The sequence below is a fragment of the Haliaeetus leucocephalus genome, unplaced genomic scaffold, assembly GCF_000737465.1.
Source record: "Haliaeetus leucocephalus isolate CR32 unplaced genomic scaffold, Haliaeetus_leucocephalus-4.0 Scaffold93, whole genome shotgun sequence".
In the NCBI taxonomy this organism is placed as follows: domain Eukaryota; kingdom Metazoa; phylum Chordata; class Aves; order Accipitriformes; family Accipitridae; genus Haliaeetus; species Haliaeetus leucocephalus.
In genome coordinates this window covers 1,512,545-1,538,008 of record NW_010972529.1, presented here as the reverse complement: position 1 = coordinate 1,538,008, position 25,464 = coordinate 1,512,545, and the positions used below count along the sequence as shown (strand labels likewise).

Below are 25,464 nucleotides of genomic sequence, written 5' to 3'. Positions count from 1 at the left end.
GGCGTCGGCCCCTGCTCCTCGGCTGCGGGTGGCGCCCCGGGGGAGCTGCGCCCGCAGCGGCGCGGAGGGCCGACGCCTGCCTCGGTGGGGGCGGCGGCAGGCGGTAAAACGCCGGCGTCCCGGCCCTGAAGAAGCTGTGGGGGTTGCAGGGCCGCGCGGGTCGCTGCCCGGTGTCGTCTCCCGGGCTGAAGCGTGTCTGCGTGACTATAACCGCTCTAGAAACCGCCGAAGGAGCTAATCTCACGAGTGGTTTTATTCTGAAATTGCCTGCCACTGCTGTTCGTCCGGAGCCGGCTGAAACTCTCCCGAGGCGTTCTGCGCTCGAGTCCTGCTTTCCTTCCGTGGCTTTGTGGTGATCTTCCGTAACCTCTGTTGGAGTTCAGTCTTGCTGCAATAAACGTGCAATAGATGCTGTAGAAATGTTGCCTGTGCTGCTGAGACCGCGTAGCTAATGGAAACGTTCATGTTAGGCACGGGAGAAACATAAATGTTTCCCAAAGTGGCTTGTGACAACCAGGAATTGCCTGTATGGGCACCAGTAGGCCTGGCAGCCATCACGGAACGGACGACGTAGCGTGGGCTTTGAGGGCCGTAGGACCAGCAAGTGTTTGAGCGTGTTTGGGAGAAGGGCAGCAGGTGTCATAATCCTGTCTTGACCGATTCTGTGTCTGTTGCAGGTGCTTTTATACATGACAAATAAAAGTCATCCAAAGTTTTCTCTCGTTAGGGTTGAGATCTGCCTTGAAATAGGATCTGGGTCTGGTGTGGTTTCAACATTTCTAGCTTCTTCCATTATTGGATCCAGTGCACTGTACATGTAAGTATACTAGCACTTAAACTGTTGCATGCAATAATAAATACTTGGCCTTCACATATATACTTTTCACTTTCACATTTTAAAAACTATTCTTTTCACAAAGAAATATTAGCTCAATCCTACAGCTGTAGAAATCAAAGCAAAGAAAGCCTGAACTATTTACTTCAGGTTCTGTAACAATTAAGTAGTGGCATGACTAGAATTCCATCTTCCTACTTCTTAGACAAATTGCTAAACTTACACTTGTGTTTGCTGGTTTGAATCCTAAATTTTAGCCACTGACTAGTCTTACTGAGGTCTGATGACATAACATTAGCTACCTGGGTGTTGGCAGTAACTCAGTGTTATTAGGGACTTGTATGCGTATATGCTTATGCAGAGCTAGTGTTGAAAAAGAAATCCTATGCTTCAGCTTTCAGTCAGTCATTAAATCTTCCAGTGTAGTGTAGAATGGTTAAGCTGCTGATACATTGTAATTCACTGGCTGTTTTCTGCTATTTACTTGCAAGTAAAGGATGCTGGAAAAGATAATCTTCATTGAGAGTACATAAATTAGCATGTGGTTCACAGGGTTAAACTTCCAGATACAGTAGCCAGTTACTTACACTTTGTAGTATTTTGCTTTTAGATGTACAGATATCAACCCCATGGCAGCTTACTGTACACTGGAGACAGCTCTGCTTAACAATGTTCACCTTCAGCCAGTCATTACTGACTTGGTAAGTTAGATGTTTCAATAATATCTTCATAGTTTTTGTAATTTTTTAATACTTATTAGAGATACTGAAAAGTAACCATGAAGTCTAGAACAAACATTCTCTTAATAAGCATGGGTGACAAAAAGAAAACAACAAAATGCCAAAGTGTTTCTGAAAGAAGGGAAAAACAAACTACTCAAGTTGTAAAATTCAAATTTAAGCTTTAAAAACTCATTGAATTGGTTTAAAAAAACAGATGATGTAGTTTGGAAAATGCTGCACAAGGAACCCGGCACTGACCTCACATTATCGTAGCCCTTCCTCTAATGCTATGCAGTTCTTGGTTCTCAGCTCTTTCTGATTTAATTAGGAACTGTGGATGTTGTTACTTTTTATTTCTTACAAAATTTGGTATGGAGAAAAGCCAAGTTTCTCATCTCTTTAGCAACATATTTAAAATGCCCTGAATATATATGTTTATAAAAGATGATTAAGATAGGCAACAATAAATGTGATCTAAAATGGATGAACAAGTGCTCGTACTTGGGAACTGAACTGTGGTTGTTACAGATTGGCCATTTGGGTTAACAAATTTTAACTGACGATAAATACAAAATACTTTTATATCTAACTTGAATTCTGAACTGAGAAAGAATAAGGTACTACCTTTGTGTCTGCATATGCGTCTCTTGCTCTTACATAACATAGTCTAAAGACTATTGAAATTGTTCTGCTATGCACGGGTCCTTCTTCTTGATGCTTCTCTTGCACATAGAAAGTCAAGCTTAGTATTCCTGAGTCAGGCTGAAATGCTCAGAACATCCAGTACTATGTAACTGTATTTTTACAAAATGTTTGCATTCTTTATGTTTAAAAAAAAAAAACCAAAAAACAACAAAAGAATCATGAACTTCATCTATAGGTCAAAGGACTGTCTCCAAGATTAAATGGGAAGGTTGATCTACTGCTATTTAATCCACCATACGTGGTAACACCTTCTGAAGAGGTAGGAAACATTTGAAATACACAATAAAAATGGCATTTCTACTGTCATAGGAGAGGTGGTAACTCCAATAAGGTCTGGTCTGAAAAGTCCAGGGTTTTTTTGAAATTGTAAAGGATGTTGTAGGACCAGCACTGTTTTAGTGATGCTTAAAAGACTACATGGGAATAAGGATTGCTAGCTGCTGCTTCTCAATACCTAGTTTCTCCATCAAGTATAAACCATGTAAGACTTTTGTTAGGCATGCTAAGGTGTTCTTATAGAAGACTTTCAATGGAAAATGCATTTGTTCCCTGCAAAATAAATATCCTCTGCTTCTGCAGACTCCTACTCTGAGAATTTGATCCATGAACACTTAAAACAGTTTTCTGGCCACCTTCCACTTGGTGAACAAACTCATGAAACATTACAAGAAAATACATACAAAGCACATGACAAAATGTAGCTCTTTTAATTCAGTTTAAGAATAGAATTTGAAACAAAAGTAGTGTGTTCATCATGTAGGAAGTAGTCTTGAAGTAATTTTATTGTATAAACTAATCTGCTGAATCAAAGTTGTCAGATTTCTAATGGCAGATGCCCAAAGCTAGAGATTATGGTGATGTTTCTCTTGTAAGTACCACTGACACTTCTATCATTCTGTATTATGACAATATTTGCTTTCATTCTTCCTAGGTGGAAGGCCGTGGAATAGAGGCATCCTGGGCTGGTGGCAGAAAGGGCAGAGAAGTAATGGATAGAGTTTTTCCATTAGTACCAGACCTACTTTCACCAGGAGGATTATTCTACTTGGTCACAATTAAAGAAAATAATCCAGGTGGTCACTTTCTTTGGATCCTTAAATGTGTCAAAGCAGATTTAACACTGTATTAAACAAAATATTGATCACACCAATGTTCTCTAGGTTATCAGACTTAAGTAAACAAGAAAAAGTAATACATAACATCAGTTGAATCTAACGTGACAATAGCAACTAATTGAAGATTGACAGCATGTATTGAAATTCATATAGGTGTTCTAGGTCATTATTTAGAAATGCTGTAGAAGGCTAGAGTGTATCTGCATGCTTCATACAAACCATGGCATCTCTGTGAAGTCCTGTGTTTCTCATCTTTTAAGGTTGTGGGGGTGTCTAATCTACAGAGGGACTTTTACATAACCTGATGCCTCTTGGAATCCTTTTTCTGAATTCATGCCTTGTGCATCCAGTGTATGGTGAGCTAGACCAAAAAACAGAAGCAAGCTTACCAAAACTAAGGACTCCCTAAGCTAGTTTAGAAAATGGTAATATCTAGGTCCTGATGCCAGCAGCTCTGCAAGACTTCAGTTCTAAGTCTGAAAGGTGACTGTACATCTTCTGAACCAAGTAACAAAGCCAGGCCAACCCTTTCTCATGAAAGAGAATGGTGTTGTAAACTTAAAAGGCAAAAGCCTGTAGTTGGAAATGTGATGTCTTTCATTTTGACATGTGTAGAGAAAAGATTCGGACTTGTTCCTTCTGATCTAATAATTAATGGCTATACATTACCAAATAGTTTCAAGAAGAAAGACTATTCTTTCACACCTCATTGATAGGCAGCTTTTGGGAGATGGTGCTACAAATTTCAGTTTCTCCTACAAGTTAGCTTCATAACTGAATTGTTCATTGCTATAAGTAATACCAAAATACAGAACTTCAGTTAGTAAATTGTAAACTTTATTTGTTCCTGGTGGAAGGCTACTTTGCATAAAAGCTACTGTCTGAAAGAGTAAAAGGATACAGTTTATAATCTTTGCTTTATAGCTTATGTTTGGCAGATACATTAGCACTGCCTTTTATAGCTGATTTCTATATAAACTCAGTTGTAACGCTACACTTTCAATTACAGATGAAATTCTGGAAACAATGAAGAAAGGTGGCTTAGAAGGCACACGAGTACTTTCCAGGCAAGCGGGACAAGAGATGCTTACTATCCTCAAATTTAGGAAGTCTTGATAACTGCTCTTACCCTTCCAGATACTACGCATGCAGAAGGTTGAACAGAGTACTGAAGCTGTCAAATCAATTTTTAAGCCAAGATTTTCATCCTTTTAAGGTGTATCCTCAGTTACTGACTACTGCAGTGAAACTAAGCAAGACTCTGTATTTATTATGATTATTCTGGATGTTAACTAGCTCTTACCTGCTGTCAGAGGCACAGTTGTCTTCTGGCTTTCTCAGGACAGTTGTGGGGAAACTGAAATACCCTACCTTGTTGCATTTGCACTTAAGCACTAAAGACCTTTTCCTCTATAAATACATATTTGTATATTTGTCATTGTGGCTTATTAAAATAATGTACTTGATATAATTCTTCCTGTTTTAATAGCTAGTCTATATCAAATGAATACTTGGAATCAGTGTTACTCATTTTGATGTAATATCAGGCACTTTACATGTCTAAGGCACAATTACTGAGTTTCTATTGTAAGGAAACAGCATACTTCTGAATACAAAGATGCAGTAAGTATATCTCAAGAGCTGGGACAAAGGCAAGCTATTACTCTCCTGCAGTCTTCTAGGCAACATTGTGGTGACTGTGCTCTCTTTTATGCCATTTTACAAGGAGGGTACTACTATGGAGTACTGTAGATTAGATGAAGAGTTCTCATCCGTGGAAAGATATTAAGGGGGGGGGGGGAAGCATATGAGATGTTATTAAAAAGGCTAGTTACTGGGTAGCTGAAAACAATGACTGTAAGTAGAAAAGTGGAATAAAAGTCCTCCCTCAAAATCACTATCCAAAATAGGAAGCTATTTCCTGACCACCAGATCCCAACAAAGCTTTCCTCTGCAGCCTCCTCCCCCTCCCAGTGCCCACAGAAGGTTCTAATACAGCCTTGCCCCAGTGGCATTGAGACATGTGCTGTGTGGTGGGCACAGTCCTGTGAGGAAGTTGTTTTGCTCACATGCAGCACAAAACAAGTAGACAGTCTAGTATGCAGCACCAGTAGTGCTGTCTGGGAGAATGCTTTCAAAGAAACTGACCTTTAAGGGTTTGTGTCAAGTGATGTTATAAACCATTTAGCGAGCTCCTCTATGAGGACTAAGGTCACAGGGGTTTTCTTGTGGGATGCACCAACTCCATTTAAGACTTCAGAACTAAACTTATGACTCTGTAACTCTCCAGCTTGCACAAACATTAAAAGTTCTTCCATGTTTTATGCTGACCACCCAAAAAACTTACCTAGGTGCTTGAAAAAAAAGGAGGTTTTGGAGAGGCAGAATAACACATAATAAGTGGAGGCACTGTGAGCAGAAACATGTGACTGCAAACCTACCTAGATGATCTGAGGTATTTTACTGCAAAGGAATGTGGGAAGCTACTTTTGACTCATACTGGTCAAAAGTCAACTTACATAGGTCTGGCATAAGAGTTGTTCCTTATACCATCCTGAAGAAAATACAAAAAGGATAGGTTTGCAGGAAGTGTGCAGTGGTGATTGTTTTACATCCTAAGAGTCACTATTCCCCAGCTTAGACAACCAGTGAAGAGCAACATTGCAATTCAACAATTCAAACACATCTAATGCATCCCCTTCAGTAACTTTTCTGTCAATTTCTTTTATACAGATAAACATGAATGTGAACACAAATACACAGTAGGAAGGTTTAAAGGGAAGATGCAGTCATGTTAAGGATGTTACTTGACATTTTTACTATATACAAGAAATTCTAGTACTTGAAACTACTGAGGCTAAAAAAAATGCATTTCATTGGCTAAATTAAGGCTAGACTCAGGACTTTGTTGATTCTTACCATCTGCATAACTTGTCTAAGGAATGTCAAAGTCGAGAAACTGAGAGGAAACTTTGTGGCCGTCTGTGAAATAACATGTTCCCACAGTTTTCCACTGAAGAGTTTAAGCAAAGTTTTGTTCTTGCAGCTTACCAACTAGTCAATTCTGAGAAGTCGTATTTCAATTTGACTGCTTCCTACTTCAAGTCTTTTTGACTTGATGGCAGACCTTTTTGCTAAGCCACACTTTTTTTTTTTTGGTTAGTTTTCCCCTACAAAACTGTAAGGAGAAGAGGTTTTATGCTTAGCAATTTTGCTTTTTTATGTAGAATCATAGTTTTTGAGGTTATAATCATAGCTGCAGGGCTGTTTGAATGAATCGAAATGCTGTCATCCTTAGACCACTATAAGTTTTATGTTGTTAACCATTTTGGCTAACAAAGTTAGGTTGCTGAGCAAAAGTAGTAACATCAAGTAAGATTTTAAGATTTAGTCAAAACATGTAATAGAATCAAACTACAGGTTTATCAAAAGGAAGTTTTAATTAAATCTGTGTAGCTTTTAGTTATAACTAAAGAATTATTTTTAAAAGAGGTAATCAGAGATAAAAAAAGGCAGTCATCTGTCACAGTAGATCACAATGCTCAGCTGTATGCAATTTTAAATTTTAAAGGACAGAATAATGAAAATCAGAACAAAAAGTGTAATAAACCAATATGCTTTCAACAAAGAACGATTGCACTAGACTACCTAACAACTGGATATTTAGACAAGGAAATTATATGCATCCACTTTAATAAATCATGAGTCAATTCTCCTGGCTTCAGCTGTCTGTTGCCAACTTTACTGGAAGCACTTGTTAAAATGCAATCCAATTAATAACACAGGTAAGTTCTGTAAGAAGTGATTCCTATTATGCTCCCATCATCCTGCACATACATACACTTAGCATTTCCCAGGGCACACCTATTCCCTTCTACAAGACCAAAGAAAGCAATGCTTTCTGAAGAGTTTTGGGAAGCATACTCCTGCATTCAATATGCATGAGAATAAGCTGCAGGCAAGTACAGACTTTCTATGTAGTGTCAAACTTACCAGGAAGAAAGCAAAAATTCTGCTCGCCCAGACCCTTAGGCACTACTCTGTGTCAGCAGAGTGCCAGTCAGCAAGTACCAGTGTCGAAAGACATACTGCTGCTTTGCAAGTGCCTGCACTTCTTTGTTCTAGCAGAACCAAAACAAAAGCTCTTCACATGGCTGTTCCTAATAGACAATTTGCAAGTTAAGGTCTGCTAGAAGTGTTTAAGATGGTTCTTTTCAAGCAATACCTGGTTAACCACAACTGGCCTTCAAATCAGTTATTGAACTTGCAAAGAAGTAATTTAGAATAATAAAAGTGATGCAATGGAAACAATCGTGGAGTTTTAGTATCAGTAGCTAGGAAACAATACAGCTTGCTCCTTAATCTGTGTTTTCAGCTAGGCCTTTTCAATACCAGTTTTAAATCATTTCCATTCTCTCTTTCTCAAAAAATGTCACGAAATTTCTCCTCTGGAAGCCCAGTGTTACCTGTTAAAAATACAGACTCAAGTTATCAACAGCTAAAAATCGTTTCTAGAGCTGTCACCTCAAAAGGGACCAACTCTGAGAAAACAAACAGAATCTTTAAAAAAAAAAAAAAGCTGTTGAGGTACAGCCAATTGAATATGCTATAAACTCAGCATCTGAAAATTTATACTATTAATTTCTGAAAGTTTATCACATAGAGGAAGAGACTACAGAGACTGACAAAATTCATTTATTCCCTCCCTTTTATTGACTTTTCAGAGAAATCCACTACAAATACCATCCAAGTTAGAATATATTAGTATGCTACTGCTGTTAAAAAAAAAAGCATGAAAAAAATGTATAGTTGAAGACTATTAAATTCTGATACATCTGTCATGTTCACTTAGAGTCATTATTATTATGGGACCATGGAAGTACAACGTACATTCAAGTGACAGTTAATTTGCCAGCTAACAAAGACGTTAACTGAAATAATGAAAACAAGAATTGATCAGTGCGTATGCCTTCTCTTTAAAAGCCAATCAGCAATAAATAGGTAGTTTTTCATTGTCATTCAGGAATGATTGTACTCTCTCTACTTACTTGGGCTTCTGAGTTTTCATGGGTTTAGGGTGCTGGATGGCTGAGGGGTTTTGGGAAAATGAGACTGTTAAAGGTGAAAGCTCAGTTTATAAACATGTTAATTTAGAGCATGCTATGTTTAAATTTTATGCTTTAACAGAAGGTTATCACCCTAGTTCCATGTCTTAATGTCTAACAGCAACAACATTCTTTTTTTCCCCCCATAAGAGGAACTATTATGAACGCACTACAATCAGAAATCAAGTCTTTATACCACCTACGTTAAATTCACCTGTTAAGAGGCATGACCTGGGTTAAGTGCATAACACCACGTTAGAATATACCTAAAATAAGAGGTTTTAATCAATTATGCTGTGGCTTAAACACCACTTTTCAGACATAATTCTGCATTATTTCTGAGTTTTTAATATATCTCAATATCTTTAAAAATATACAAATTTAAATAAATTATTCTTATATATTTCTTTATATCAAAGAAGAATCTTCAAACTTACAAAAAACAGTCCAGAGGTAAATATGTGTCATATCCCACTAGTCAAGCATTTAAAGTAACTGACATTATTTCCAAGTAGTTAGCTTCTTTCAACATACAGTTTATTGTCTCCTCTTCATTTATATCTTCACCCACAGAAAGAAGAAAGACCGTTTTATTTCAGAAAAATGTCTCTCGACAGAGTGGACAGGTGGACTTGTTGCTGGATGTGAACCATTTGTACTGAAAGAGAAATACAATTGTTTAATATACAAATGCAAGCTGAGCATCAGGAACACTGGTTTATCACCAATAATAACCATTATTTGCCAATGAATATAACTACCAAAACATTAACTATACTTTAAGAAAAACCAACAATAAACAGTAAAAAAAACCCTTTCCACTTGTGTATGTATGCATGTATACATATACACACAGATATTACACACGCACACACACACAATACTGAAGTTTTATTCTAAAAAACCTAACACACAGGAATTCTCATCCAGTCTCATTTTAGAATGAAAAGATAGTGTTTTTAAAGCAGCAATAATTCCTTCACTGTACAGCCATACAGACGCCAACCTATTCCAGTACACTCTGTAACCATACAACCAATGCCTATGATGACTTGGATATAGTTAAATGTTAATTATCCAGATCAGCATGGTTTACTTGAAAGCATGCTGCATAAATTAAATTTAACCTTTTCTATTCCCATATCTGAGCTGGTAACAACAAGATGCTGTTGCCACACCCTACGTAGATGTAATAGCTTATGTCTTAGTGAACACAAAACAGATATTATTATCTGTGAAGTGTAGCAACCTCTCTCTCATTACATGCCCTTACAGCTTAGGACAAAATCCATGCAAATAATTTATGAGTTCAGTTAATCCCAGATACTCCAGTGACATAATGGAGAATTGCTGGTATTACAGTAGAAGTTCCTGGTTCAAACTATAAATGGATATTTTGCCTATTTAAAAAGATTTAGTCTAGGTACTTACCAAGCAAGCTGAATGAAACTTTTTCTTGCATGTTCTGCAAGCTTTTTTAGGAAGAGAATAGTTGGAACCATGAATGACTGAAAAACAGATCATGCAATCTTCAATGCCCTCAAAACGTTTATCCACATTATTTTTCCACAAAGATAAGCCATCCATAATACTTCCATTCTAACAGAGGGAAAAGAGCTGTTAATACTGTAGAATTCCTTCAGAATATTCTTACTGTTATTCACAAGCACATGAAGGAAACAAAGCCTGAAGGCTTTACAATCTGAAGTTATATATAATATATGCAGTGAATAATTTATAAAGCCGACACACAAAATACAGATGATACTCTAATCTACAAAAATGCAAGCATTCATCACAGTGAAAAGAATACACTTAGGAGCACTTAGAAGGAGATTTTAAAGTTTTCAGTCACTGTTTTGTTTTGTTCTAGCCACAGATGATGCAACTTCAGCAACCACCAATCTTTTAGAGAATTTAATATCCTGGGTTTTAGTTGGTTTTTGGTTTGTTTGGGTGGGGTTTTGGGAGGGGGGTGCTGTCCAAATTATAGTTAGAGATGGCATTGCCACATGGGGCAAACACTGGCCCATGTCTTGAGATCTAAATTTTCAACTTTGGCTATGGATTTAACAGGACTTGTTAGGCTGATAATTTTACCTGTTTCAGCAGCTGATAAAAAGCAGATGGTAACAGTGACCAATTTTATGAAGTCCTTTGAGATCTACCGATGAGATCCATTATACGGATCGAAATAATACTGCATTTTTCTATTATCAGGACTCTAAGTTATCAAAACTAGGGGCTTTCTCTAAACTCACCTGATGTGTAAGATATGTGCTTAACTGTAGCATCCAATTGCGCCATTGCTGTACAGCCACACCAACCCTCTTTCCACTCTCAACTGTTATGGATCCCAGTGGGTAATTTGATGGAAGCTGTATTATTAGTTCAATAAATATATCTTCAACTGAATAGGTAGCAATGACTTCCCGTGCTGCAGACCGAGCTTTTACCTATGAAAAAAAAAAAAGTACATATTAAAAAACTCCAGACATATACACCATCTCCAGTCTTTTTTTATATATATATATGTGTGTGTGTGTATAAATAAATAAAAGCCATAAATACTTTACTACACACACTAAATAATTTTCTTGGACCAGGAAAACACTTCTCAAAGAAAACAAAAATCCACTCATATCTTGGCAAACCAAAAAGACACTACCAGCCATTTTTCAATCTACTGATTGATTAAATTTTTTAATAAACCAAAAAGTATATTGACAGCAGTATCTTCCACTTACCACCTCAACTTCTCCAACATCATAAAACCCATTCTTTTCTATTTTTTTTCCAAACAGAATATTAATAAACATCAATATATCAATACCAAGCTAAATTATGTTTTCATCAGTCATTTAGAACAACAAAAATGCAATCATATAAAAACACTGTAATACAGTCTGGTTCCAAGAAGTAATGTTTCTCAAAATGTTTACAAAAACACTGAAGTAAATCAAGAAAAGCTCAAAAAATCTTACTAACCATCATGCCACTAAGTAACTGTGTGCTATTCTGAACAGAAGTTATTTCCTGTGAAGAAAGCACGCTGCTGACATATTTGCTTGTAAATTTATCTACAACATTGAAGACACGTTTCTCACAGCTATTCCACCAAAGCCTGACCATGGCTGGCAAGTCTTTCAGTGTTATGTGGTAGACAGAGCAGGCCAGGTGCGGAATCTGAGATGACAGGACTCCTGTCCCTAGAAGGGAAAGAAAGGATGTTGAAATACTCTTAACACATTAGTGACAAATGTTGGTTCCTCCACATCACATACAAAAATTTTAATACCAACTTAACTGTGGTAACTGGAACTTCATGTACATGCTCCTTCTATATTTGCTACTATAAGTGCTTGTTTCAATCTGCCTTTCTCCATCAGTCCAGTTTCTTCGTTTCTTAGGCTAATACTTCACAACTGGAAATTCATCTTCTAATATAGAGATGAACTCTATGTGGACTAACAGAAATCAAGAATAATTTTATATTCTAGAAATTAGAAAATGCTCACTTTGCAGTTAGGAAACAATAAGATGTTTGGAGCACGTTTGAGGTTGCAGTGTTCTATAGAAGTGCATAAAGAGATAAGGGAAATCTTTCCCTTGGGTTGTTGTGTTAGTAATTCTTACTGTCATCCAGATAAATTGTTCTGCAACACACAGTGATGTTCAAGTGAAAAATTAAGAAATGGAAACTCACTATCCTTGTTTACATCTATACAAGTACATAAAATGACAATTTCAGTGAAGTAACTTTAAAAACATTCTCTTTTTCATATTTCTCAGCTAAAAAAACCAGCATATCGTCTCTCATTATGGTTGATTAACTGGGTCTTCTGAACAGGATGATGAAACAACACAATTTCACATCTCAAACATTTAAAAAATACATTAAAATATATTTTTAATTTGGTTTTATTTATGTATTATAATAGAAGGAGAAAAAAAAGAAATACCAACTAGCATAAAAAAAATAATGTCTAGAAGCAATGGAGAAGTCCCAGAATAGGTCACAAATTTTTAGCATTTTGTAATCTTTGCATACATTCAGGATTCAGGTAGTAGCAACGTATTCTTTCTGCCTAAAGGGCATTTCCTGTTTTGTTTTTTGTTTCTTGATTTTTCTGATAAACATTTCAATTTTGGTTATGCTTCAAATGGGGAATGTTAGCAAAAGATTTTTAAACATATGTATGTATTTGTCTGTGTGTGTGTGTGTATCTATTTTATAAGATTTAAGATTTTCTAAATATGTATTTTTAAGCAGAAAAGCATATTTAAACTTCAGCAATACCAAAACTCTCTCAAATGCACAAATACAATTTTTACTAACCTTTGACATCTAGATGAAGCTCTTCCGTAAAGAAGGTTTTTGTGTCTATATATGGAACTTCTGAAGTTGGCCCAGAAGAGACAGGGTTTTCAGGCATAAGCCTGAACAAGTGATAAAGCAATTTATTCAAGCTTTTAGTTCTTCTAAGGTATTGTGAGTAGAGAACTCGCAGCTGATAGTGTTACAAAAAAAAAACCAAAACAAAAGCACACAATACAGATGAGACTTAACAAATATAGCTTACTCTGTAAATAATACAAATATCTTCTTTAAAGAAGAAAAGCAAGACTGTCATTCAGAGCAAGAGTTTAGATGAGTGGTTTAGTTCTCTGCACTATTTTGAATGATCAGAAGATCATAAAATGTAGCAAGCTTGTTTGAAAATGCAAGAAAGTATCTACTAATGGATCTTAGTTCTTTATTACTCTTAATACTACCATCCTTAACTATTGCAGTGCAGAAATCTAAGTCTATTGATGCTTTCAGAATTCCACTAATTAGACAAAAACAAGAGGTAGGAAGATATGTAATTAAAAGAATAAAAAGGCTGGATGAAACTTCCAAGATTCAAACCAAATAAGTATGTTAAGAAATTCAGTTAAAAGGAAAAGACTCTGAGCATATACCTGAGAAGAAGCTGCTTTGAAGAAAGCTAATGTTAACTTCCAAGTGAGAAGATATCCTAGGACAAGGCAGAACTCATCACTCAGGGGCTGAATAACTGCAAATTCTCCAACTGGAATGCATTCCAGTATGTTTTCTAGCAAGAGTTCTTGAGTGGCCAGGACACACATAAGAGCTGCTGGAGGTGATCTATGGAAAAATGTTATCTGGCATAGTAAACTCAAAACTCAAGCAGAGCATTAATTGAATTTACATGTACAGCTTTCCTAGAAAAGTCATGTTAGTAAAGCCATGTATGTAGAACATAAAAGGGGCCTTTTATTACAAGAAAATTTACTTTCAAATTCACACATTAGTGCTAGATTTTAAGATTTTTTTTTTTTTTCCTGAAAGGGACAGTTGGTGTTTTTACCTCTTTCAAGACAGATATAAACTGAATGCTGATCACTTAATCTAAAAGTGGTCTATGGCTGAGCTGATTTAACCTACATCATGGACAGCTGGTTTGCTTGCTTACTTTGTTTGTCAAGACACACCAACAAAGGAGCAACTGAACAATGGATCTCCTAATCACTTAACATGTTGGTTTTGGATATAAAAGCCTTTTGCAGCTCCAGAGTAAGGAAAGGTATTAATCATTGGGCTGAGGTAAAACAAAATTTTTTTTTTCTTAAATGGTTACCGTATTCAGTCTTCAAACTGTTTATCAGATTCAAGCTGTATAAAACACCCAGGTCAATTCTGGAGGCTCAAGACACTGTTCAGCTGGACACATTCTGAATACAGCAGTCCAGCAAAAATCTGTCAAGGTTTTACAATATAAAGCATGTATGTTGCACTTATTCTAGTAACTGTACTAGAAAACAATTGCACATACTGTTTCCAGTTTTAGCACAAAGGCAGATTTAACCAATTACATTGAATATTTTCAATATTTATGACCCTACTGTCATAGCAATGTCATTTTTTTTTTCTTTTAACATCTTCTGATAGATGACTACTCTCGTGCAGATCTCAAGTCTTATAACACATTTTAAAAATATGGAAAACAGTTGTAAAAAAACATGAGGAAAAAATACACACAATGCTGATTCCTCCTCTTCATCACCATAAGATTTGAGATCTTCATCATCAAATTTAGGCAATTCAGGCATTAATCTGTATAAATATGGAAAAGAAATCAGATTTAATTTTTACGATTTTAATATATCTGATGCATAGTTCTTTGCTTATCAGTGTCAACACTGATGATAAGCAATAAAATAATGGCAAGTATTCCTTAATAACAATACAGACGCTTTAAGAGACTTGTCACTAGTGCACCAATGGTTCCTGAATGACAGCCAACAAGCACGTAGCCTTGCTCGGTTCTTTTCCAGACCTTTTACACTTCTTGAGTCATGCTAAAACAAACTTCTCTATCAGAATAAAGCTATACTAAGGCATGAAGTTGCAATATGTGAAAGATAATGTTAGCTTCTTATGCTTAAGCCAGCTGCCTCACAATCTGCATTTTGAGCAGTCAAACGCACATACTATTTTTCAAGTTCTGTATTCTCTCTTTTGGAATTAGAGATATCCAAAAAGTTCACAAGAATGCTACACATTTTTATTCACTTTCTTATCTAAATTAGTGAAAATAAAAAAGTCATAGTATTTAATAATACTGTCAGACCCAGATCAAACCTGGAATATTTCAGTTTACATTTTAGGATTCTACGAGTGTTCAAATAGGGGCTAAAAATAAATAGCTTTATAGTTATGATACGATAGGTATGTAACTATGGTAGAGAAAATAAAATTGTATCTTCACATACTGTGGTAAAATTTGTCAGTCTACTTTTACAATTAAATTTACCATTCATAGCTTTATATAATGTCCTCCAATACAGAACACAAACTGCCCAGTTAAGGATTTTCTCCCGTAATGGAACATGACTTTGCTAAACATATATCTATAAGCGCATGTTCTACAGCACATTTAAAAAAAAAAAAAAAAAAACAAACACCCCCCCCCCCCAAAAAAAACCAAACCAAAAAACCACCAGAGGGGGTAGGAGGTGAGAGAAGTGAAAATTTTTTTGATTCTTACTTATACAACATGTGGTAGACAGAAATCTGTATGGGTCTAGACCGGAAAAGCAACAATGGAGATAATGTATTTAGTAGAGTCTGGAGTTTATCTGGAAGATTTGTTTTCTGGCCTGCAACAAACTTTGCTGGCAATTTATGGTTCAACAACTGGTCCTTCGAGATGTAAGTTAGAGCTTCACCCAAAGACGTTAACACATAGTTCTGAAAAGGGCCTTCAGAAGCATTTTTGGTTTCTCCTATTTAAAATAGAGAAAGACAAGATTCGATACAGAACATATGGATGATATAAACAACCATTAATAGGAACAACTCAGACTGCGCTTATCAGAATCCATCTAATCTTAAGAATCACAATGTTAAGTGCAATTACTTTACTAATTAGCATGTAAGTGTTCAAAAAAGTCAGATTTTATAAACTATGTTGACATAATATTCCTATAAAATCAAAATTACAGCCTGTCAAGTTGTATTTCAGAATAGCCTGGCAGGTACCACTATTACCCTCCTTGCCATATACTTGCCTGTGACTTTCACCAACAGAGGTAATAGCAAATTGTGAATTCCCTCAGAAAAGAATTCTTTCCATTCACTGATCAAGTTCACAGGAAGGTTTTCAGTAGTTGCAGGAGCTGCAGCTTCAAAGTAAGCACTAAGGGCAGATGCCAAGTCACAACTGACACAAGCAAAAATCTGCACAAGCGGGACATGATAAAGCGAACAGTTTTCACTTGTTGTCTAGGAGGAAAAAATAAGAGGAAGATTTCTTAACCATAAATTTGCTTTAAGGTATCTGTTTCACATTCCCTGTCTATACCAGAAAGTGTAATTTCAAAGACGACTCAATTGCTAAGACCATTTTAAAATTACTTGGGGGACTCCCTGGAGGGAAAAAAAAAAAAAAAAGTTTAAAAATGTAATCTGCACTTTAGTAAGACTTAGTGAAATGAATTTCCAAGTCTCACCAACATTTAGAGTCCTGTATTGCCTCCCTTATATGACCTTCTTTATAATGACAGAAATAAACTACCACCAAGTGGATTCAAATAGAAATGTACACAGCTGTAGCTTATCTGTAGCACTTGTGCAGCCAAGTGAGCCAAAATTGGTACATGAAGTGCTCTCACTTTTCTCTCCCAAACATAAAAGCCATACCAATGTCATACTTGTATTTCGAAACTGTGAAAGGAAACTGACAGTACACTATTGGGAACTGGAATATTATCAAAGGGGCTATCAGGAGAATATTTTCTCTCCCCCAACACAGGTCCTTCTTTTTATTTTTAATCTTACTAGTTTTTCCCAAAAAGCAATATCATTAAATATTACAAATATTCCCAAGCACTTAATCTATACAACAAGTTTTTCACAAAAGTTTGTTGTCTGGTGTTTTGGGATTTTTTTAAATAAAAAAAAAAAATACAGTTTCGAGGCACATACAGCATAAGTAAGAAGATTAATCCTGAGACCAAGAAAGGCCACATGGAAGTTTCCAGCCTGCCCTTATAAGTGTGTGGTGACAGAGGGCACTATAATAAAAAAAAAAAAAAAAAAAGTAGCTACAGGGTGAGAGATTCTGTATCTTTATTTGATTAATAAAGTAGTCAGCTGTTTACTCTGACTTTTTTCCTGACATTGTTAGAATATAATTTTGATGTTTCATGTGATCAGTTAAATATTAAAATGCAGATACTGCTTTTCATCCAGTTAATTTTTATGTCATGTTAGACTTTATTCTTAAAGGGATATAATTTTTTAACATAGAGACCTACAGCAGATATATTTGAAAATTATTCTCCAATTACCAATGCCATTACTAAACATCATATTACCTCAAGAGTGAGGTAATTTCATCTTTTTATATTTTTTATATATCTATTATACAAAAATAAATAGCATATATAGTATTGCTTGTGCTTTAAAGCCACACATGACCTTTGTCAAAGCTTGATGAAAACAGGATTTTTGTGCAATTCTTTTTAACACTGTGTCAAATTTTTGCTAAGCTGAGATGACTATGTCCCTGCCATATGCAGGGAATAATCTAAAAAAGTAAGTACATCAAAAGTGAAGATACAACATTAGCACTCATGTGGTAGGTAGAGTTTATTTTCTTAGTTCCATATTTTGATCGAGATGCTTTTTAAAATAAGTTATCTTTGAAATGCTGAGTACTGAGCTATTAATATTGATCATTACTCTAAAGTACTAGAAAGTTAACACACACATTAAATGAAACAAAGTTAAAACTGTTCAGCCCATTGTGTTCTAAAATCTAACAAAGAACCATTAGGAACACTCTGATTTCCATTCCTCTTGGCAATCCTCTTGCATCTTTGTTCAAATTTAATTGCCATGTGGCATAGCTTCTTATTTTACTGTATTGTCCTGATATCCAGCATTCCACTTTGTAAACAGATAGGTGAACTTTTAACATAAAGCTTTCAAACATTTAGGATGAAATGTCAATCAGACAGCCCAGTAAGATTATAAAAATCTAGTTAATTTGTAGCCTATTTTTTTAGCCCTCCCCTGCATCAGTCCAGTAGGTTCAGAGGGCATCAGGAATATCCTATTAAAAGCTGCAACACAATGATTAGTAATAGTCTCTTTCATATTACCTCTAACCAAGCCAGCATGGAGCACATGATAAAGTCCCATTCATTATCGGCCAAAGGAGCTGTGGAATACTTCAACAGCAAGGGAAGGTAACGGATCATCTCTATGTTGAAACCAAGCAACTGAGCACTTGTTTCTTTCAGATTGCTGTAATATAAATACAACTAAAGCTTACATATCTTCATGTTGTACACACAAGTATTTTTATTCTTGCCTTCAATCCTCCTCTTTGGATAAATTAGTCCTGCACCAGGCTCTGCCCCATGTGCTTTTGATATTCTGTTTTTCAAAGTTCGAATACCACATTAGCTGCTAAGTCTGAATAAGCCAGTTAACAGGTACAAAACAGATTAACAAAGCTACTTGCTCATTTGCATGTTATACGGATTCCTAAAATTGTATAATTTACATATTTGCTCAAGTAATATATAAACTATGAAATTCAACAATTTTAACTAAATCAATGCAAGAAAAATAATCATTTAAGTTACTAATTTCCCTCTAGTGTCCAAATTGTGTACATTATTTTGAGACTTTGTTGCCTGGGTTTTTCTCACCATACTCAAGACAAATGAGCCTCAGTATATTTTCACTCCTTGCTGGAAGCTTTCGAAGTTATATTTTCAGGTCCAGAATTTTAAAAAAACACACATCTAAGTTTGGTATCCAAGTTTTCTTTCTGCTACCTAAATAGCAATCAGAATTTGGAATGGAATATCCAGCAACACCAACAAAAGTTGGTCAGTTCTGAATGCTTTTGAAAACAACTGACATCTAGGTGCATTAAGAAAGCTCCTAGTTTCCCAGCCTTCAACCACCTGGGTAATTTTCTTCAGTATGAGATATTAGATACTTAAAAGACAGATATATTAAACTGAGGCATGTAGTTCTACGAAGGCTTAAAAATGTAATATTAGACCAGTGGATGGCAATTGTAACTTACAAATTGATTTTGAGTTAATAACTACCCTGTATTTTTAAAGTGTTGTTTTAGAAATTCAAAAAAAAGTTAAATTGTCTCAAAGTTGCACCCACCAGCTAAAGAGAAAGCTGTCCTCATTATCATTTTTCCAAGACATTATGATTTTTAGTATTCCAGGTAGTAGATGACCACAATCAATACTTCTATCATTCAAGCAGGAGTTCAGAATGGAAAGACACCCAAACGCTCCTATAACATAATAAAAATATCATAGGTCTTAATTATCAAGACAAAACAAACATAAGAATGTGTGTCAATTGGCTGGATCATTGTATTTAAACTTAACATTAATATCATAAGACAGTTTGGATAATACCTAAGTTTTCTTCTTTGAACACTTAATCCAGAGACGACATTGTTAAATCAAAAATACTGTATCCAACCCAAACTTAAAAGAAAAAAAAAAACCAAACAAAAAAGAACCCTCAAACCAACAAAAAACTCCTATAAGATTAATTGTTGGTTTATACAATTAACAAAAAGGAAAAATACAAGGTAAGGTTGAAATCTATTTGTGGTGCTAAAAATGCAGTTTGCTAAGCAATTATTTGGACAGGTAATTAAGTAAATGTAACTGTGAGCTGTGAATTCCAATAATATTTTAAGAGTGTTAATTTTTACTTTCAGAGTGAAGTACTACTGCTGCATTAGTACTGTTTTCCATTTTTAAGGAAAACTGCATGTATCTACATTTCTTGGCGAACAAGAACATTTCTTACAAGCATGATGACAAAGAACTGAGTTAAAGTACCATATATGCATAGCAAAAACCAACCAAACAAGAAAGCCACTTTACTCAAGTGGCAGTGCAATGATCTACAAGAACTTTACCAGCACTTTCCTGATCTGGGGGCAGGACGGTGGGGGAGGAACCAAAACTTGAATGGTAAGCCTACAACCTACACCACACTTAATGGGAAAGTTTGGATATATATTGTCTGCTCAGGAATCCCTAAGAAAATGAGAAGCAACAGAAAGGAAAATGCAGACCAGGATTACAAACAAAAGCACTCCACAGCAGGGGAGGAATGAGGATTCTTTTTCCCATTTTCTGTTTGAAGTTTCAGACGCATTTGGTTGGTTCACCAGTTCACTCAGAAAGCTGGGAAAGCTTAACTAAGTCCAAAGAGTAAGAGTTAGGGAAACTACCACAGCAGAAAGATTCAAGATTCCTCTCAATTGCTGCATGACATTAACACTGAAAATTTTCACACTTTGAAGACATCCATTTGAAGAACTCATCTGAATATCTGAGGACGCTGCCAAGGGACAGATGTCCACAGTTTAAAGTCACCAAAGATAGTTTTTTTCAATTTAAGCAAGCACAGTCCTGTTAAAAAATACAAAATCAAATATCAAGTTTATATATAGACTGATCAATAAGCGTATGTGCAAGAAAGCACAAAAGCAGTATCGAGAAAAAGAGGAAAGTTCTTTCTTTTAAACAGCATCTAATTCAAACATATAGGAGAACTGTGTGTGAGCATGTCCAAAGAATTTTCTTGAAAAGCAAAAAGGTTGTGAAAATAAAAAGGTTTTCTTAAGGATATTCAAAGCAATATTAGAACTCATCTCAATCACCTCTAAGTAATTTCTCAAAAGCTGCTGGAAGTATATGTACAGCTGTTCTGACTCGGCACACTATAGCCCACGCACTGCAAGAACTACTCAAAAACTATACATAAACTGTGAAAGATTTCTTGCCAAAGCATCTAAAGAAAAACAGGACACTATCAGTTGATAATAGTAATATTTTTGCATGCTGTGTAAAGCCTAAATGATTAATTGAAAACTTTGATATTTACAGATGCATTTAAGATAGACCAAACAAGAAGTATGGCAATATCAAAATTCTTTTAACAATATCAGCCTAAATCCTTTAGTTCTAGTTTTGTATCAGGCAGTATAGCTTGTACTTCCTTAATAAGACAGAAAACTGCTACGCCAAACAGTCTAGAAGAAATATGCAAACTGAGAAGACATTTCTTTCTAGGAAGAAAGATAATATTATAGATAACACATTTTATCTAAAAGCAAACATTATTATAAAAGAATGTTCTTAAATTCTAACGAATTGGACTGAGGTAAGAACATACTCACCATCGGTGCTGGAAAGCTCTGTCTGTGTGCATGTCATAAGTTTGGCCACACAGTGGAAGACAAGTTCTTTCTTTTCTTCCTCAATTAAAAAAGGTGATAGACACTGAAGTGTATGCAATCTGCCCTCTGTTAATGGCAGAAACCTATTCACACAAGCAAAACATCAAGAACGAAACAAATCCAAAAAATTAACTGTAAACAAAATGTCAACTGGTTCATAATGATCTAATATCCTACGACGTAACTAGTCCCACACGCTAAACTGAGTCTCACTTTTACATATCATACAAATATATTACCAAATTTTCAGTCTTCGGTTGTCATTCATCTGAATCAGTATCATTTAACATTATTAACATTTGCAACAAACTAAAAGTTTATAGGCAGCAGCATTACAATACCCGTCTGTTGTCTTAAAAAGTTGTTTCTTCTCACAGGATACAGTATTTTCCACACGAATCACTTTAGCCATGGTTAAGGACCAGAGTCTTCCATGTTCCTCTGATCTTCAAAGAAGAAGAAATACCCTGGTTAATATATACAGATGCAGAGTTCACAACAAGAGTGTTTGGATTAAATTCGAATCAATACACGTAAGGAAATACGGTGGCACTTAATACCATGCAAAATATGAAGACAGTGTTAAGGGTTGTTTTACTTGTTCTTACATACCTATCAAATATTGTTTGCTGAAGGCTAGTTGTATTACTAAGTGTACTGAACTTCTCATATGTGATGTGCATTTCTTCCAACATATGACGATATTCCAGAAGCAGATGAGGAGGATTCTCCAATTCTTCAATCCATTGTAATGAGTACAACAGTTCTGCAACTAATTAAACAACAAAAGTTTTTGCTTACAAACAACTGATAAATATATTCAGTACATAAACAAGAAGTTTCAGGTCAAGGTTTTGTTGTTTGTTGTTTTTTTTTTTTTTTTTTTTAAAAAAGTTTTTTTTAATGATTTAAAAAGATGATATTTACACGCAATCTCAGGTGCTCCAGAGCATGAATTAGATAGCTGCCATTGCATCATAAAATACAAGAAAAGAAAAAGCTACAATAATCTATTCTAGATGTTCAGGAAATTTTAAAGCAAATCAAGCATGACAGGAACTCTAACTCCTCTCTATTTTTTTTTCTTTTTAAATATATATATTTATTGCAGACAAGGCAATCAAGATCTAAGTCCAGGAAAAAAAAAACTAACAAATTTGATGCTAATAGTTAGCATGTGGTTTCTTCATTAGCTTACAAAGACCTACACTGAACAATTACACTTATCATGGTGAGACTTTTGGAGATAAAATTGTTAATTTGATAATGCTGGCTCTGATTTGAGCATTCTATAAATAAAAGAAAACAATATTCCTCCCGGTGAAATTAAGAAAAATTGCTGCCTCAAAATATCTTTACATTATGGCTAAACACTCAGGACATTTGTTTGATGGCATGGATACATACAGTGCCTATTGCCCACTCATACCAATGCACCACATGTTTTGGCAATGAACAACTTTGAAGTTCAACATAAATTCAAACTTCTCCAAATTCAAAGTTCTGTTGAGATAGCATGTATATAATCACAAAAGGTCCTAGAAATATAAGTGCTATGCCTGTGCATACTTATACTTTTAAAGGAGAACTGAAGGAAAAAAAAAACCAAAACCCAACAACAAAAGGTAAAAGGATGACTTCTTATACCTATATGTCAAACTAACTATTCATTTATGATTACCAGTTCAGGTTAATTTACAACTACTACAAAATTAAAATTCCTTTAAGTTTTACCATTGTAACTTACTTATATTATAAATTTCCTTTCTTTCGGCATCATCATTTCCATGGACTATACCATTTTCCAATACAAGTAGCACCATTTTACTTAATAAGGCTGAAGTACACAAATGGCCTGGAAGTTTAGTTGTGCCACACAGCTTAACACATGATTGCAAAGGTTCACAATTCATACTAAGCCTTCCTTCCAGAAGAGGTTTGTGCATCCACTGTAATACATACGTAAAAAGAGTATGAATAATTGACATTTTAATGATGCATAGAAGAGCTATAATCTGTTTAACCTTGAAAATTCAGAATTATTAAAAAAAAAACCATGAAACATACAAATTAACACCAAAAGCACAATGCTGAGGACCACCCACTCCAGCATATTAAAAAAACCTAAATGTACAGCAGTAACTTGAAACTGCATTGCTCCCTCAGAAATAAATATGTATCTTTAGAACTCTATATATTTTACAAGAAATACTAAGGTTAATGAAGATTGGTGGTTGGACAGGAAATTTATGTCCTTCCCCACTTTCCACTCCATGTATGTCAGCATTTTGTTGATCAGATACCACGTTCCTCTGCAGATATCAGTATCTTTCACAAAATAAATCTTACAGAAGAATTAACTTAAAGATAAGAACACCTTCATGACGTGTATACTGTCAGACAAAATTCCTGCATCGTAAAGTAATTTGCTGGTGTTCCATGCAGAAAAGGGTAATTCCATAACTTTTTATTTTCTCCAGTAGTACTGGATGGGTCCATAAATACAGAGGCTGAAAAGAACCTTTACACAGACATGCCCGTATTCATAACTGCAGTGCCATGTCAAAATAAAGAATGCTTATTATCCTACAGGACAGAGCCTTGAGGTAAGATCGACTACCATGTGCAAGTCCATTACCATTTTCATACCTCAGTGGATAGAGACTCGCGCAATTTCCCCCACTCAGTTTTGTTTGGCATGACATGCTCAACGTAAGCTCCCACAAGATATCCAGACTGTCCGTCAGCTTCCATAAGCTTATACAACAAATCACTAACTGCAGAGATCAAAACCTGAAGGCTGAGAAAAGGAGAAAACACTGCAAACAAGTTTGGCACTATCCAATAAAAGCAAGCTGCTTTATTTTACATTGATACAATGCTACATACGTTGTATCAATGCTATATAGGTGCTATGCTAATGGCGCTTTAAGAAGTTATGCTCTATGCCACAGTTCCCTCCTCTGACAGACTGAAAAACTCTCAGTTACACAGATGCCAATTAAATAAAGAGTAGTATAGCACTGATCTTAGTTTGTTTTGGAGAACAACATATTATGAAAGGGCATGTACATCACAATTACCTTTTAACATCCAAAGAGGAAGACTGAATTTGATTCTTGACCCACAGTGCAGATTTATGCAAAAAGGTACTCTGTTTCTGCATACTCCGAAGTTGACGCACAAGTGAACTTACACCAGACATCCAAGTGTGTTTTAATTTACATACAAGTAAATCTATTGTAGGGAAAAGAAAAAAAACAACAAAACAACAAACAGACAAGCAAAACCACCACAAACAGGTAAACTCAAATCACAACCTACAGCATACAGCAACGATCACGTTTAAAGGTCCTAGGCCAGGAAAAGAATTCTCTATGTGGTTACATGCAGTAAGTACCAAGGGCAAATATACAGGTTTCTTGTTGTAAAGCAATTTTAAATTAATGCTGACACACAGGTAATATTTATTTGAGAATAAGAGTGATGTTCCCGTTGTCTACTACAATATGTCCATACGGTCTTCAAAACTGCAGAACTTTTTAAAATACCGAAATACTGAACATTCACAGCACCAAGAGCCATTCGCAAAGCAGCCGTGGTTTTCAGGCTAGTGTTGTCCTACTTCACTTTTACAACAACACTGCAACATTTCCTCCTTTGTATCTATGTCAGTAAATGTGTATACCAATTTATCACTCTCAAATTCTGCTTTCAAAGAATATAAGTCAGGTTCTCAGTCTCAAAATGAGACACTGGTGGAGAAGAATAGGTCACAATTTGCCACAGCAACTTGACCAATATAAATAGTTCCAGAACAAACAGATGTATCTTTAATGAAGTGATGGCACACATTTTTATAGGATTCGCACACTGCAGAATGAACAAAAAAAACCAAACCACCAAACTCATTCTTTGTACGTAAACAATTTATGTAACACTCCTGAAAGTGTGGAATATCACAGCCTCAAAGATAGCTGAAGCACAGGGATACTAACATCAAAAAAGCTTAAAATCCTTGTAAAGATGTCCAGAACTTGATGTTCTGTAGTAACTAATGGCATTATAAATTAAAGCATAAACTTTCATATCAGTTACAGCTGCACGTGCTCAATGTCTTTGAACTCAATATTCTATTATATACTTGAATCTGTTTCATGAAAAAGA

General features: G+C 35.4%; 2 protein-coding genes across 9 annotated transcripts in view; one reads left to right on the top strand and one right to left on the bottom strand.

Moving 5' to 3' along the window:
- N6AMT1 (N-6 adenine-specific DNA methyltransferase 1 (putative)) overlaps nt 1-5,172 on the top strand; it is a 5,565-nt gene extending 393 nt beyond the window's left edge. The window contains exons 2-6 of one of the 4 annotated variants that reach the window (XM_010585302.1): nt 728-817; nt 1,446-1,536; nt 2,438-2,521; nt 3,194-3,335; nt 4,387-5,172. In XM_010585302.1, the coding sequence (XP_010583604.1) occupies nt 728-817; nt 1,446-1,536; nt 2,438-2,521; nt 3,194-3,335; nt 4,387-4,493 (514 nt within the window). In that variant the 3' untranslated portion in view covers nt 4,494-5,172. Of the gene's footprint in view, nt 1-727; nt 818-1,445; nt 1,537-2,437; nt 2,522-3,193; nt 3,339-4,386 lie in introns of all 4 variants that reach the window. The other 3 variants (XM_010585301.1, XM_010585304.1, XM_010585303.1) reach the window with 3 other exon arrangements.
- A 2,270-nt stretch (nt 5,173-7,442) lies between these two features.
- The window catches only part of LTN1 (listerin E3 ubiquitin protein ligase 1), a 31,124-nt gene continuing 13,102 nt past the window's right edge, over nt 7,443-25,464 (bottom strand). The window contains exons 13-30 of one of the 5 annotated variants that reach the window (XM_010585295.1): nt 24,381-24,534; nt 23,947-24,097; nt 23,045-23,246; nt 21,910-22,069; nt 21,639-21,743; nt 21,238-21,380; nt 19,191-19,326; nt 18,158-18,302; nt 16,061-16,274; nt 15,538-15,775; nt 14,529-14,603; nt 13,448-13,634; nt 12,822-12,993; nt 11,471-11,691; nt 10,744-10,938; nt 9,914-10,081; nt 8,920-9,140; nt 7,443-7,843 (exon numbers count right to left, since the gene is read on the bottom strand). In XM_010585295.1, the coding sequence (XP_010583597.1) occupies nt 9,078-9,140; nt 9,914-10,081; nt 10,744-10,938; nt 11,471-11,691; nt 12,822-12,993; nt 13,448-13,634; nt 14,529-14,603; nt 15,538-15,775; nt 16,061-16,274; nt 18,158-18,302; nt 19,191-19,326; nt 21,238-21,380; nt 21,639-21,743; nt 21,910-22,069; nt 23,045-23,246; nt 23,947-24,097; nt 24,381-24,534 (2,729 nt within the window). In that variant the 3' untranslated portion in view covers nt 7,443-7,843; nt 8,920-9,077. Of the gene's footprint in view, nt 7,844-8,171; nt 9,141-9,913; nt 10,082-10,743; nt 10,939-11,470; nt 11,692-12,821; nt 12,994-13,447; nt 13,635-14,528; nt 14,604-15,537; nt 15,776-16,060; nt 16,275-18,157; nt 18,303-19,190; nt 19,327-21,237; nt 21,381-21,638; nt 21,744-21,909; nt 22,070-23,044; nt 23,247-23,946; nt 24,098-24,380; nt 24,535-25,464 lie in introns of those variants that run through there. The other 4 variants (XM_010585297.1, XM_010585298.1, XM_010585299.1 and 1 more) reach the window with 4 other exon arrangements.